The sequence below is a fragment of the Muntiacus reevesi genome, chromosome 1, assembly GCF_963930625.1.
Source record: "Muntiacus reevesi chromosome 1, mMunRee1.1, whole genome shotgun sequence".
Classification (NCBI taxonomy): Eukaryota; Metazoa; Chordata; class Mammalia; order Artiodactyla; family Cervidae; genus Muntiacus; species Muntiacus reevesi.
In genome coordinates, this window is record NC_089249.1 from 28,798,008 (window position 1) to 28,813,616 (window position 15,609).

The window sequence follows — 15,609 nt, forward strand, 5'->3', positions numbered from 1 at the left end:
GGCATTCTGTGTGTGTGCGCGCGTGTATGTGTGTTTGTCCAAATTTCCTTCTTCTTATAAGGACACTAGTCAGTGGATTGGGCCCACCAATATCCAGTATGACTTATCTTAATATCATTATGTCTGCAAAGACCTGATAGTAAGTCCACTATATACAAACCTTCAAGTTGTGAACTTTCCAAGATGCAAATATGCGTTCGCGTGTCCAGTCACGTAAATTCTTAATAGTTCACGTGTCTGGCGTACATTGTCACATGCATGTAGCCCCTACAAGTGTGTGTAGGGGATTTGTGTACTTTACCGGATGGTACTATAGTACAGTGGTACAGTGTCTTTATTTCAAGTCTGAGATGTCCAGGAGCGAGCGTAAAAGTGTCAGTGATGTAGCTGATACTGCTGTACTGTACTGTAAAATTTTAAATGTTTTCTTTATTTTTGTGCATTTGTTTTTTATGTATTATTTGTGTGAAAAATATTATAAACCTACTATAGCATGGTACTATATAGCTGATTGTGTTAGTTGGGTACCTAGGCTAACTTTGTTGGGTTTATGAACAATTGGACATGCTCTGGAAATTGAACAGAACTTGCTATATTTCCAAATCAGTCAATTTCACAGGTCCTGGGGGTTAGAACTTGAATGTATCGTTTTGGTGGATATAATTCAAGCTACAGCCATATTCTGTATTCACACTCCTCATGTGGGCATTTAGTCTGGCTCCAAATTCTAGTCTTGTCTCCTGCTACCCATTCTTTGTGACTTTGTTCATGTGGACCCCTCTCTACACAGAATAACTTCTTTGTGCCATTTCCTCCATCCCCTTCTTCATTTTCTCTATTCTTTAAAAATCTTTATCAGATGTGTTTCATGCATGATTCCTTTCCTAGGATCACCACCCAAACGTGACTCCTTGTATTTCTGCCTTTGTGTTCCCTCTTTGAATTACATTCCTGTAATCATTTTAATTCCTCCAACTAAACTGTAAGTTGTTTAAAAGAATAAAGTATCTCACTTATCTCTGTAATCCCACACTAGTTCTGTGCTTTGCATGTAGTAGAATCACAAAATCAGAGAAAAACAGATGTCTTGAAAATATAGGCCATGTATATTTTAGCCATGTTAGAATAGGTAAAACTTTAGTTTATACCCTCTTCTGCTGATTTCTCTCTATCTCAAAAAAAGAAGAGTGTTTGGTATAAAAGCAGTGTACCAAACCTGAGCAGATAAGGCAATTATACTGACTTCAGGCTCCAGCTCACTTTGTAATCTTTGGATAGCTGTGTCAGTTTTACCAATTAATAAAAATGGAGACTACATGAAAAAGTTCACAGATGAGAGGTGCCAAAGAATAATTATTGTTGAATAACATTCAGATGCAATTGCTTGATTTTTTTCTTTTTTCACCTCATCCTTACTTGGCTCCAAACTAAAATGAACACTAAAATCCTAATGATAAGAATGCAAATGTGAAATGGTTTAACAAGAGGTGCTGCGAAAAGTGAGAAGCCCAGATCCATCATCTTTATTTCCCGATCTTGGACTTAAAACACTGCCCAGCGTTAGTCAAAGGCCCTGCTGTAGGATTATGCATGAGGTTTGTATTTAAAGTATGTGTACCTACATATACATAGTTTAAATTCCATTCAGTGTTGCATATGTATTTAACTAAATTACAAATGCCATAATTAATAATAAGGTACATGACTTTCATTTTTTCTTTTCAACAGATAGTGAAAGAATCCTAGCCCTTCTTGGCAGTCTTTTGCTATGAGGGACGTCTTGATATTTTTAAGGCCGCTGCTGCTTAGTCGCTATGACCATGTCCGTCTCTGTGCAGCCTTATGGAACGCAGCCTGCCAGGCTTCTCTCTCTATCCATGGGATTCTCTAGGCAACAGTACAGGAGTCGGTTGCCATGCCCTCCTCCAGGGTATCTTCCCGACCCAGGGATCAAACCCAGATCTTCTGCACTGCAGGCAAATTCTTTACTGTGAGCCACCAGGAAGTCCTCTTATAAGGCTAACTATCCACCCAAGCCTTTGATCCCTTCCTTACTAATATATCTCCCCACGATTGCATTGCAATTTATTTTAAAGCTTTATTATTTTTATAGACAACAGATTATCTCAGGACTAATTTTTCTGTTTGTATTAATGAGCTAATAAGAGTTGTTTATTGGTAAAATTATTTGTAATTTAGTAATTTGTAATTTGTAATTTAGTAAACTTAGTAAGTGATTGGTAAAATCACTTACTAAGCAGATATGACAAGTGTAAATCCCATGTCCATATCATATATAAAACAATTGCTACTATTTTGCCTCACAGATATTGCTGTGCACCAAAAGTTTTTCTGTTCTCAGAGGTTTCCCACCTATGACATTATCCCTTTTAGCATTCAGTGTTGCTGCCCATGTTCAGCTTCTCATGATTACTCCTATTGATTGTTGGCTGGTTTTCCAGACTGTGGTGTGTCATGACATCAGATGATTTTGAGTGCTGTGGTGAGGGTCTCTGTCAAGTCAAGTTGGATGTTATAAGATGGCTGTCCTTGATTATTTAAATTAGCTGTTTTCCAGTTTTTCATTAGGATTTAAATTAGATTTCTTACTGTGATGGCTCTCGACAGGCATACCATGCTTGTCCAGAAACTTAGCAAATGTTTGCACCTTTGGTTTCCAAAGCATGTAATACTAAATGATGCCATTGCATCTTCAGATGTTGGGGTTGTTTTTCATTATTTGCATCATAGGAAAAGGTACGTGGCTGGTACAGTGGACAAGGTGTAGTCAGAGTGAAGAGCCCATCTCTGAGGAAACCCTGATGTCTCTGGTTGTCAGTGTGGCCTTTCTGCAGAATATTTTTGATAGAATTGCATAAATAGGGGATTAAATCTTTATTTAAAAAAATTAGATGTGTGTTCATTGGTCTCTGAGAATTTGTACTGTGCTTTTAGTAAACTATAAATTTGGACCAAGAGAGCTCTAAACTGACACCAGTCATTTTCACACGTTTCAGAATCGTTGAGAGAGTCTGCTTTTTTGTATTTTGCCTGTGTGATTGGAATGCTATCCTTGCTTCATAAAGGATTCAGTTCAACAGTTTTTGAGTACCTAGTTCTTTCTTCTCCAAATAGTTTACAATCTAGCAGAAGAAATAGAAGTACATGAACAGCTATGAGATAAGAAAAAATATTAAAATATTTTATTTCTACCAATGCTGGGAATTCTGTCATCATCTGATATCTAATCAGATTTCTTTGTCTTTGGCCTTTCTCATTTATTGAGGAGAAAACAGAGACAATTTACTGAAACTTATATGTGTCCTTGCTCATTTAAGTGCATAATGACTGTCACGAATTAACCCATTTCTTTATTTACCCAACAAATATTTGTTTTGCCTATTTGATGTCCCAAGTTCTGCTTTTGGCTCTGAAAATGTAGAAGTGAGTAAGCCCAAGCACTTTTCCTTAAGTTTGTTGCAGCCCAGTGAAGAAAAATAATAGTTACTAAGAGGCAATATGGGAAATTATACTCTCTAGAAATGTAAAGGGCAATATCTGAACACAGAACAATGAAGAAGCTGCTAGGTGACTTTAGTCAGGAAAGGCCATCAGTTATAAAGAATGTAAAAGATGTCCAGGTTTTAAAAAATGGCAATTACTTCTAATTTGTTTTTATTTTAAAGAATTATATATTTCAGGGCTTCCCTGGTGGGCTCAGTGGTAAAGAATCTGCCTGCCAATGCTAGAGACACGGGTTCAATCCCTAGTCAGAGAGAATCCCACATGCCATGGAGCAAGTAAGCTGTTGGCTGCAACTACTGAAGCCCGAGCGCCCTAGAGCCCGTGTTCCACAAGGGAAACCACTGCAGTGAGAAGCCCGTGCGCCGCAACTAGAGAAAAGCCCATGCGGCAACAAAGAGCCAGCTCAGCCATAAATATAAATAAATCGGTCTTTTCAATATATATATATTTCAAAATTTCCAGGAGTTATATAGATTACTTATATTATCATGAATGAAGATAAAATAAGTGTTTGAACATGTGAACGGAGGCCTAGGCATTTTCTTAAAGTGCCTTTTTAATGTTTTTATTTACTTGGCTGCGTTGGGTCCTAGTTGCGGCACGTGGGATTTTCAGTCTGCATTGAGGCATGCAGGATCTTTAGCTGCAGCATGCAAACTCTTAGTTGCAACATGCAAAATCTGGTTCCCTGACCAGGGATCAAACCTAGGCTCCGTGCATTGGAAATGCTGGCGTCTTAACCACTCGACCATCAGGGAAGCCCCTAAAGTGCCTTTTTAGGGTGCCCCTTATCTGCAGTCAAACAAGACAAATGAAACAAAGCATTTCATTAAGACTGGAGAGAGAGGCCCTACCATATTTCTGTTAATCTGGATGAAATAAAAATTATTTGTATAGATTTATACTATTGATTATATTATATAAAATAGCATTAGTGGTTTCTTAAAATAGTTATAGCAGTTTTGACACTATAAAGTGACACTAAAGACATAAAAGTTTTTTATTTCTTTTACAAATGAGCTTATTTACAAAAAAAGAAATAGACTTTCAGAAAGAGAAAATAAACTTATGGTTATCAAAGGGGATAGCAAGGGTTGGGGGAAAGACAAATGAGAAATTGGGGATTAAGAGCTACACACTAATGTATATAAAATAGATTAAAAAAAACAAGAACTTACTGCATAGCACAGGTCAAAATAACTCAGTATCTTGTAATAACCTATAATGGAAAAGACTCTAAAAAGAATATACATGTATATGTATACACATAATTGAATCACTTTCCTGTGCCCTTGAAAGTAACACAACATTGTAAATTAACCCTATGACAGTTAAAAAATAGAAAGACTAGAGAAGAAAAAAAAAGTAAAGCATTTTAATAAATTGAAAAGAAATCATTCACATTAATATCTCCCCTTAGGAAGCTATCCATAATTTAAGATTTAAAGACTGACATTCAGTTGATTTTTAAAAGGTATGTACTGTACTATATACCAGACACTGTTCTAAGCCTTGGAAATACGGCCATGAACAAAACATATGAAAACCCATTTCCTCTGAGAGCATGTGCTTACATTCTTTGGGGGGAGATAGCTAATAGATTAGTGATAAAATATGGTACGTCATTGTGTGTGCTATGGAGAAAAACAAAGTAGAAAATGGGGGGGGGCGGTTAGATGTGTTGGGGGAGGTGAGTAAGTTGGTCTCTGAAAGCATAGTTATTGATAAGATAGTATTTGAAAGGAGTCCTAAAGTAGGTGAGGGAGCAAGCCATGCAGGAATCCAGAGGAAGAGAATCTAGGCAAAGGGAACCACACCTGCCAAAATCCTGAGATGGGCACACACTTCTCAGGCTGAAGGAACAGACAGGAGCCCAGTGTGGCTGGGACGTGGGGAGGGTGGCAGAGAAGAGTCCAGAGAGGGAGCGGGGCCAGGTTCTGTTGTCCTTTGTGGTCAGTGAGGACTGGGCTCCGACTCTAGATGAGATGACAGTCATCAGAGGATTTGGGACAGAAAAGAGGCGTGATCTGATCGAAAGGACTCTGGCCTTGGATTAAGGTGATATCTAGAAGACAGAGGTGGAGCCAGGAGACAGTTATGAGGCTATGTAGAATTCCAGGTGAGGGGAGATGGAGACTGGGGCCAGGGTGATGTGGAGGTGTGAGAGTAGTAGATATAGATTAGATGATAGACACTCCTGAGACCTGGTCCTGGCTGATCACTGCTCCCTGCTCTGTCAGTAAACTCCATTTCAAGTATCTCACTCTGACTAGCGCTTCCTACCTCGCACCAAACTCCCAACACATTCTAAAAACCACATTAGAAGCTACAATTTGTTGATCCTGTCACTTTTTCATTGTTCCTCCTGGCTTCATTTCCTTCCTTATTCAGCTGAGATTCCATAGTACCATATACATTCCTTGCACAGACTCTTATATTCCCCCCCACTTTTTTTTGCATGTTGTTAACCCAGCAAAACCACAGTCTCATTAATGGCAACTCTCATTGTAATTCCCTTTCTCTAGCTACCACTCTATTTCTTGGATCCCCTAGTAGCTACACTCTTCAAGATCTGCCTACACTCATTGTTTGTACTTCCTCTCCTCTCATTCTTACTTAAACTCACTACACCTAGACATTGGTGTCCACTACTGCCTGAACTGCCCCTGTGAAGGTTACCACGACTTCCAAGTTGGTAACCCCAGTGACCACGTCCCCATCCTCATCTGATGTGATGCAGATGATCATGCCCTCCGTTTTTGAAGTTCTTTCTTCCTTTGGCTTCCAGGAGACCCGATTTCACTGGCTTTGTTCCTACTTCACTGGCCCAACTTTCCCAGTCTCCTTAGCTGGTGCCTCTCATCTTTCTAACCTCTATCAGAGTTCCTTAGGTCTCCTTTCTCTGGCTAAGCTTACGGCAGCTGATCTCTTTAAGGGTCATGGTTTTAAAAATATCAGCCGTATATTGATGACGCCTACCATATGGCTCCATCCCCAACCCCTGCCTTGAATTCCTGACAAACATCACGAGCCTGCTCACTCTTTCCTTTTGAATGATATATGAAGCTTTCTGTGTCTAAAACCAAGGTCCAGATATTGACCCCCTAAATTACGCTCCTCCTGCATTTTTCCTTAGTAAAGGGCATTTCTAGACTTTGACTTGCTCAGGTCAATAATTTTGGAGTCATCCTTAACTCCCCTTTCTCTCATGCCTCAGATCCAATCGATAAACAAATCATGCCACTTCATGCCTTCAAGAACTGGACATTTCCTAGAACATATGCTAATGTGCCTAAATGATAACCATAATTTTATCTTTTGAAACTCATTTAGAGTTTTAGAAACACCTGCAAGTCACAACAAGTTTTATGACTGTGGTTTGTAATAAAATCTGTATAATTCGCATTTCAGTCAAAAATTAAATATAAATATAAAACAGGAATGGCTTTCTTGAGTGATTTATAAATATCCCTGAAAGCCAATTCTAAAATGACAGTTTAATAAAAATGAGGAGCAGCATCAATGGAATGAATATATAACTTACCAAATTATCACTAACAAGGATGATATTTATTTAGTTTCATAGATTCAAGATAATTGTTTAAAATTTATTACTGTTCTTCATATCCATAATTTATAATAACATTTAATGAATAACCAAAGACTTATCTACTACTGCTCTTTCATGTTGATGACAGTATTGATTCTGGAACCATGCTGCTTGAGTTCAATACTGGATCGATCATTAGCTCAAAAGCTATGTTCTCGTAGACAAGTTCCTTAAATATTCTGTGCCTCAGTTTTCCTGTCTGTAAAATGGGGATAGTAGTACCTACCCCAGAATTTCTTACTAGGTTCACATTCATTCGTGTACCTAAATGTTTAGGATAGTGTCTGGCACAGAGTAAGAGATAAGAATGGTGCTAGGAATAAAAGAATTATATGTCAGAGTTTTTGTTACCAGAAGCCCTCAGGGAACTTAGGGCTTAATAGAAAATCTGAAAGGTTAAAGACATTATGAGGTTTTTAGAGGTTGTTCAAGACAACCATAAAAGAGCTGTCTGAAAGCAATACGTATTAGTTATCTACAAAGTGAGAGAACTGGCCAACAAATGCCATAGACATTCAAATTGAGAGAGAAACATTAGCTCTATTGACAACCATTTAAGATAATTTATAATGAAATTTTTGTGTTTTAAATGTTTGGTTTCAATTTTAATAAAACTGAGCTCTGTACTCATATAACAGCAATTTTGACATCTGAATATGCAGAAGCATGGGATTTTAGTACAAAATGCTAATTGTAGAGCTTTGATTAGATGCTGTAGGAAATATAGATACCTATTTATGTGCATATAAGACGCTGCCATTTATATTGGTCCCACTACCCACTGAACTATCACAGTACTCATCAAGTTATTTTATGTATACATGTAATCTAAATTTATTATAAGGAGTGTCAATTACATCATTGTGGGCTTTTCTTCTTCTTCGCACAATTGTACATTTATTGAAGATATATATTTAATCAACAATAGTAACTGGATACCTACTCTGGGCAAGACATGGTCATCTGCTAAAAACATGCATGCATGCATGCATTCTCAGTCGTGTCTGACTCCTTGCATGGATTGTAGCCCACCAGGCTCCTCTGTCCATGGAGTATTCCAGGAAAGAATACTGGAGTTGGTTGCCATTTCCTGCTCCAGGAGATTTTCCCACCTAGGGATGAAACCTGTGTCTCCTGCATCCGCAGGTGGATTCTTTACCACTGTGCTACATGGGAAACCCTTGCTAACAACCTATATCACCAAATAAAAATGCAAGATTGCTATAGTAATGTCATTGTTTATGCCTTTCAGATAGACATGCTCTCCTGAAATGGAATTAATTGCCATTAGTCCCAAAACTGTGAAGCTCTGTATTAAAGTGGATAAAGTATTTTCAAAGTCTGTCCTCAGTAAAGGGGGGAAAAAAGAACTAAAACATTTTTCTCACTTTTCCCCTTAGTTGGCCCGCCACAACAAACTTTTACAGCAGATGCTCAAACCAGGATCCGATCCAGATGATGGAGATGAAGCCTTGAAGTATTATGCCAACCATACTGCACAGATCGAGGTAACCATCAATGGGTCCAACTGTGAAAAGACATGTTTACTTTCTCTTTCAGACCGTTTTCATAATTGTTTCCTAGAACAATGATGTAGAACTGAGTGATGTAAACTGTGAAAATATCAACATATATACCAAAAGAGGAGATGTGAGGGGTGGTCTGTAAGAAATCAATGTGCACATCTTTCAAAATTGTCTTTTCTTTTTTGACCAAAACTATATGTAAAGTCTCTTTTGTAATTAATAAAGTTGTTTTTGTTTTCTTTGGGTCCTGGAAGATATTTTAGAGACAGGATTATTATAATAGATTCTATCATTCAAGAAATTGTTTCTTTTAAAACCCTGGAAGTCTTATTAAAGAAAACTCTCTGTGTAAGAAAGGGTACAGAAGGGTGGGGAAAACAGAAGGCACTAGTAAAGTTTTCATATTGATAGCATGGACTTGAAATGGTTTAACAGTTTCCATTAAAGCCTGCAGCAGTTGAGCCCCACCCCCATAAATGAGCCCTTACTTAAGGGCTGGTGTCAGTTTTGGAGGTATGGGTCAACATGGCCTTAATGATTACATGTTGTGAGACCCATCTGGCTGTCATTTACTAGCTATGGTATCATTTTGACACTGGTTGGCAGAGATGATCAGGCAGAAGTGAGTAGAATAGTTGACGCCTGTCAAGGTAATTTACATTCCCGCATTCATCCACTTCGGCAGATATTTTTTAGTTTTTAGCAGAGGGCACAATGGCATTACTGCTGTTAACTCTCAGGGTACATAATCACTGTACCTTCTTGTTTACTGTTGCCAAACCTTTGCAGTAATGATCATTATTACCTTGTGTTACAAAGTGGATCCCTTGCTCACATTTATGAACATTAATAGCTTTGGTGGGAGACTTGACTTGGTGCAACCCAGGAGCTGGGATTTTTGCACCCACAGCAAAAACATTGCTCACTATCTCAGGTGCTTAGGGGCTGAGAAGCTGGCAAAGTTAGGAAGCCAGAGAAATTGATACAAATAGATCATCAAACCACCAAGGTTCTGTGGAAGGTCCCAGAGGCCAAAGAACAAGGTTAGTAATTAGAAGAGAATCAGAGGTAGGGGTTGAATTAATACCTCTCTGTGAGAACTGGGGACTGCAGTTGGAGTTGGACTTTTGTGGGTTCTCAGTGGTGAGGAGAGATTAAGCTGTGAATATATACATTCTGTAAGTGTTTACTGAGCCTTTACTCTCTACCAGTTATACACATAGAGAATATCATTCTGTGTAGTAATTGTATAAACAAAGGTCAAGGATATTTAGAGAAAATAGTAGTTAACTGTGCCTGGGGTATTTCAGGATAGATTTCACAAAGAAGGTGGTATAAAATATATATTAAAAGATTGAGTAGAGGTTTCTTTCTATTAAAATTTGGGCATGGAATTCCAGGTAAAATTGAATGAAGGGAAAGAGAGAACATAGGAAAGGGAATGATTCTTTTCAAAGATTATTCAAATTGCTGTTTGGAGAAAGGACTGGAAAAGAGAATGAGGCAAAGAAAGCAAGTAGATGAGATAGGAAGATAGGAAAGAGAGAGATGGTGGTATTAAAGATGACAGATTGGAGAATATAGAGACACTGTATATTATATCACACACATATACATATACACAGGGCTTGATGCTTGATGTTGGATTCTGCATGTGAGGTGAGGGAAACACTGGGGAAAAGGATGCCGTTTGGGCTTCTGGTTTGAATAAATGGACAGAAATTGGTGTTATGCACAAGGATCCTATCTTTGGCAATTAAAGTGTTCTGGAAGGTCATTTGTTGATTCTTGGAAAATTGAATTTGAGGTGACTTGAGGAATGCATGAAGCTGGATATAGAAGTTAAGGGTTCAAAGGAATACTCTGGACTGATGATCTAAATTCTTCCTGTTGACCAACCTCAAGCTCATTCAAAGATCAGCTTATATCACCTCCGCATTCATTTATTTTATCCCACTATACTCCTACAGGCATTTTGATCATTCTGTTTTTTTAAGGTGCCATGTTGGAATACTGTTAGCTTCTTCTGGGTCACTGGCCCCCTACTTGAGGCAGGGACTGCTCTTAATCACCCTTTTATTTCCAATACTGAGCATTGTTCTTGAAGCATAGCCTCAGAATAATGAATATTGTTGCAAATAATAGTTTGTCTATATGTTATAGGCTCAAAGACCTGGGAAATAGGAAGGGCCTTATGGGTTACCTAGTCTGTTCACCAGTCCAAGGAGGAATTGCTTTGCAATAATCCTGTTTCTGCTTTAAATTCTTCCTCTGATAGCCATCTCACTACTTCAGGAGGAAACATCTGATTTGGAATCATTAATAATTAGAAAGCTATTTTTTGATAACACACGCAATCCAGCCCACTTTCATTTTCGCCTACTGTTCAGAATGTTTGCTCCCTGTCACTGTGATAGCTTGGTTCAGACATTTGAGGTGCCATCGTGATTACAAAATTGCAAGCCTGTATAGATTAGGGTTCATGCTTTTTCACTTTAAATTTCCCAGGACTCCTCACCTAAGGCCTGAATAAGCATGTGTGGTATAAGTGTATTGAGAAAAGTATCCCTTTTTTGGCCTTTTGCTGTTAACACATCCCCATCTCTTTCACTTCTCCCTCCAGTCTGTCAGTGTTCCTTGTGAAATGTAACAACCAGGATCAAACATAACATGTCACAAAGGGCTGAAAAGCTTGGCTTATAGTCATCAGGACATTATTTCTTAAATGCATCTGGAGAGTGTTTTTTTTAATGTTTGGCACTGTTGGAACTGGTAAACCATTTTTTCCCATGGAGTTGCTTACCATACCAAACACTTCCAATTTTTATTTTGTATGATTGATTTTTTTAACCTATGTTCCAAGAATTTTTATCTCCCACTACAGATTTCTTCTTTGTTTTACGATAGTAGTCTAGTATGTGGTTTGTATATATAGCATATCATTTAGGATAGTTTCAGTTACAAGTAACAAAATACCAGGCTAACAGTTTTTAAACAATAAAAATATTTGATTTTCCCTCATAATGGGAAGTCTGGAGGTACCAGTAGTTCTGTAATTGATTCAATGATGCAGTGATGTCTTCAAACACTCAGACCTTTTCCATATTTTCAGCTAAGTCCTTCTTATCATGTGGGTGCTGTCTTCACCTCATGGTTGCAAAATGGCTGCCAAAATTTCAAGTAACATTATCACCTTTTTTTCTAAGCAGGGAGGAAGCAGGTACTGATGAAAAAGAGCTTTTGTGTTATACACACACATCTTTTGTTTGTCTCATGTGGCTTTCTGTCTTTTCTAGAAGGAAAATCTCCCGTGAGAGCACTTCCAACCCCAGGATATTTCTCCATATGCCTCATTTTCCAGAAATAGGTCAAGTGCTCATCACCATACCAGTCAGCAGCACAGGGAGATAGAATGACTCTTTTAGCTTAGACTAATTTCTGATTAATTTTTGAGGGCTAGATAGAGTATATAAATATGAACCTTGACAGGTAGTCTGCATGAACCCTTGTGACATAGGGAGTCTGTATGATATCATTTAACTTGTTTTTCTGTCTAAAGGTGAACTGTGGTCAGGGTTTCCCAGGTAGCCTAGTGTGCCTGCCAATGCAGGAGATGCAGGTTTGATCCCTGGTCTAGGAAGATACCTTAGAGAAGGAAATGGCCACCCACTCCTGTATTCTTGCCTGAGAACTCCATGGACAGAGTCCAGGGGGTCATAAAGAGTTAGATATGACTCAGCAACTAAACAACAAACTGTTACCAATACCAAATTAGAGAAGTTCAAAACAACAAATATTCACATCTGAGTGTATGCTTGAATGAATGTTACACATAAAAATATGTTTGCCATTATCAGGAAAATATTTTAATGACATAAAACATTTTTCTCTGTAGAACGCAGGGCACATTATGTTGAATATGTCATTTGTTCCCCAGTAGCCATTTTTAGGAAGAACAGGATAAGAGCAGGATAAAAATATAACAAGTGCTGTGCTTAAGGTTGCATGGCCAGCCACTTCCCAGTGAAGACCCTCTTAGTTCTCTGATGTACTCTTTAAAGATAAAAATGGGTGGTGAGAGTTTAATGTTAATCGAGAAGGAATAAAGATTTTGGTTTTTGTTATTTACAGTGAAGTATACTACTTATGATACATTAGTCTGATTAATTTCTCTCATTTAAAGAGAATAAGATACAGGACTATTTCAGATATTTCAAGTTGGCATATTTTTTCATAGCTGAATTCATAAAGTATCATTATTGAAGTCATGCTAAAAGCAGAAAGTAGTCTAAGATTCTCCAAAGCTTAAAACAAATGCAAATTAATGTTTTTCAGATTGTTCGGCATGACAGGACAATGGAGCAAATAGTATTTCCTGTCCCCAATATATGTGAATACCTCACGCGAGAATCCAAGTGTCGCGTATTCAACACCACGGAGAGGGATGAACAGGGAAGTAAAGTGAATGACTTTTTCCAGCAGACTGAAGATCTCTACAATGAGATGAAGTGGCAGAAGAAAATCAGGAGTAAGTGCAATGAACTGAAATGATCTGAGCCTAATGAAAATGTTTTGAGCATAATGATAGATACACCAGTACTTTGGGGTACATGTCAGTGTTCATTTCAATTGGCTCTTAACTTCTTGCCGTCTGATGTTACTGAAATCACTTATAAGCTTAAGTATGTAAGCTCTGTCTACAGTTGGAGCCAAGACACCTGTGGCTTAAGGAACATAGAAGGTTCTGACTAATTAGATTGTCTTTTAGTACTGATCCTATAGTTTTATAAATATTATGACATCCAAGATTGCAGCTGTGGGTTTCAGCTACGGAGCAGCTGCAGGTTTGAAGTCCATGAATAGGCCTTGACCGGCCTTAGCAATCAGTGGAGTGGAGGGGAGAGACCCTGCATAGGTATGCCTGTCTTCTTGTATCTGTGATCTTATGATCAGGTAGACTGTTTAGTGTTTTTTCTGAAACTCATTCCTTTTTTCAACATATCTGAATCTTGCCAAGTCAAAGTAAAAATTGTGTGACACTTGTATTCCAATCGGGCAAGGTTATAATGCAACACTTAAAAGTTACCGTCTTATAGTTCCCATTACTTATTTCAGGTTTAAGTCTATTTGGAAATATTATGTAACAACCAAAATGGGAAAGCAATCTGAAAAAGAATAGATACGTGTGTATGTGTAACTGAATCCCTTTGCTGTACCCCTGAAATCAACACAACCTTGTTAATCAACTACACTCCAATAAGTTTTAAAAAGTTTTTTAGTAAGACCACAAAGGATTAAAAATTTTTCAATTTTAAAATAAACTTTATTTTCCCAGATGGGAAATATCATGAGTTTTTAATAAAAATCATTAGGGGAAAACTTTGATTAGGTCTTTTCTGACTATTGGAGAGACTTTCCAGACAACAGGCATATGTTCTCAATACTTCTATTCAACAGTGTTGCATCATTTTATTTTCCTGGGAACTTCAGTGATTATGGGGATTATGAATTTGGTTGAACTTGAGACATAACATCCTTGAATGAAGATTGTAGCATGTGTTGTCAGACTTTCTTAGCAGGATATTTGAAAAAAATAAAGAAATTACTCTCTCTTAGCACTTTCCCATGAAGAACCTTACGGAATTCAGAGAAACTTACATACTCAGAGTACATAACAGAAACTCAATTTGAAAATCTGTCATTTTATTCCTGACAAAAAGTAAATTGGATAATGAGCTAGTTCTTGTGGGGTCTGTGTTTTTGAGATAAATATTTTGTCATTTGTCAAAAGAAAAACCTTAAAATAATTTCCAATATACAGTTTACTTTTAAAATTTGGAAGCAGCTTATGATGAGGTTTTAGACAGAATCAGATTCATTTGATGGATTTGTTATTACAAATGTATGTATCAACATCTTCTAATTTTGTCTTAATATTCTGCTTTTTAAAATGAGGACTCCTAATTCAGTAACGATGAAAATGCAAATGCTTACAATTTATGGCACATTAGTCAACTAAATGCCGTAGCTAATCATAGCCTACTCCGGTGTTGGAATGCTCTAACCCAAGAGAAAGAAAACAAGATGTACTGAAGGAAAGTGTAGTTTATAAGTAAGCAGCAGACTTGAGATTGGAATTCACAGAACATACTTTGAAAAGCTTAAAAATTTCTATTTAAAAATTCAGATGGCTTTTCCCCTCAATTGACTCTTAATATTTTAAATCTAATGTTAAACTACTAAGAGTTAGACAATGGACAAGACCTGAATATGTTGTGTGACAAGCTTGTATGCATGACATGTCCAGTTTTTTAGGAGAGGTGAAAGAAACTGAGTTTTGACTTATGTAAATTTTATTCAATAGATGCATCTATCAATTCATTTCTGGTGACAGATACAGAATCCCATTTCTGAAAACATTCAGCAAAACCTCTCCCACTTATTGGTAGTTTTTGTTGTATCTTTCACTTACTTTTGCTGTTGCAAACCCAACAAGTTCTTGGGAAGCATAAAGGTTTAAAACTTAGGTAATATTATAAATCAGTAGTTCTCAGTAAGAAGTGCTATGCCATGCTATTAAGTTTCAGAGTTTCAGGTAACTGTGACTGTGATTTGGAACTTTCACCAGAGATACATCTGTGCAAAGGGTGGGGGTTTTATTTTACTTTAAGACAGGGGAGTGAGTAATACCAATTAATTGATATTACTAAATTACACAGCAATGTATACCATTCCATTAAAAGGGGCCCCAGTTGACTGCTAAACTTCCTTCCCGCAACCTGCTCTAGGGATATATTAAAGAGAATTAACCCAGAGTCATCTTTTCTGACCAGAATTAGCAGTTGCAGAATTACTCACCCTTCTACAATGGCTTAGGTGTAAACTGGCTAAAGAAAAGAAGGAATCAAATGGAAGACTCCTTTATGGTATTGATGGTAAATATTCTAA

General features: G+C 37.5%; 1 protein-coding gene and 1 non-coding gene across 3 annotated transcripts in view; one reads left to right on the forward strand and one right to left on the reverse strand.

The window, feature by feature from the left end:
- Positions 1-15,609, forward strand: part of ITPR2 (inositol 1,4,5-trisphosphate receptor type 2) — a 562,671-nt gene that overhangs the window by 429,150 nt on the left and 117,912 nt on the right. For both annotated transcript variants that reach the window (XM_065940048.1, XM_065940056.1), the window contains 2 exons: positions 8,536-8,643; positions 12,997-13,189. In XM_065940048.1, the coding sequence (XP_065796120.1) occupies positions 8,536-8,643; positions 12,997-13,189 (301 nt within the window). The remainder of the gene's footprint in view (positions 1-8,535; positions 8,644-12,996; positions 13,190-15,609) is intronic.
- On the reverse strand, positions 4,210-4,283 carry TRNAG-UCC (transfer RNA glycine (anticodon UCC)). The gene has a single exon. It is a non-coding gene; the product is annotated as a tRNA-Gly (tRNA).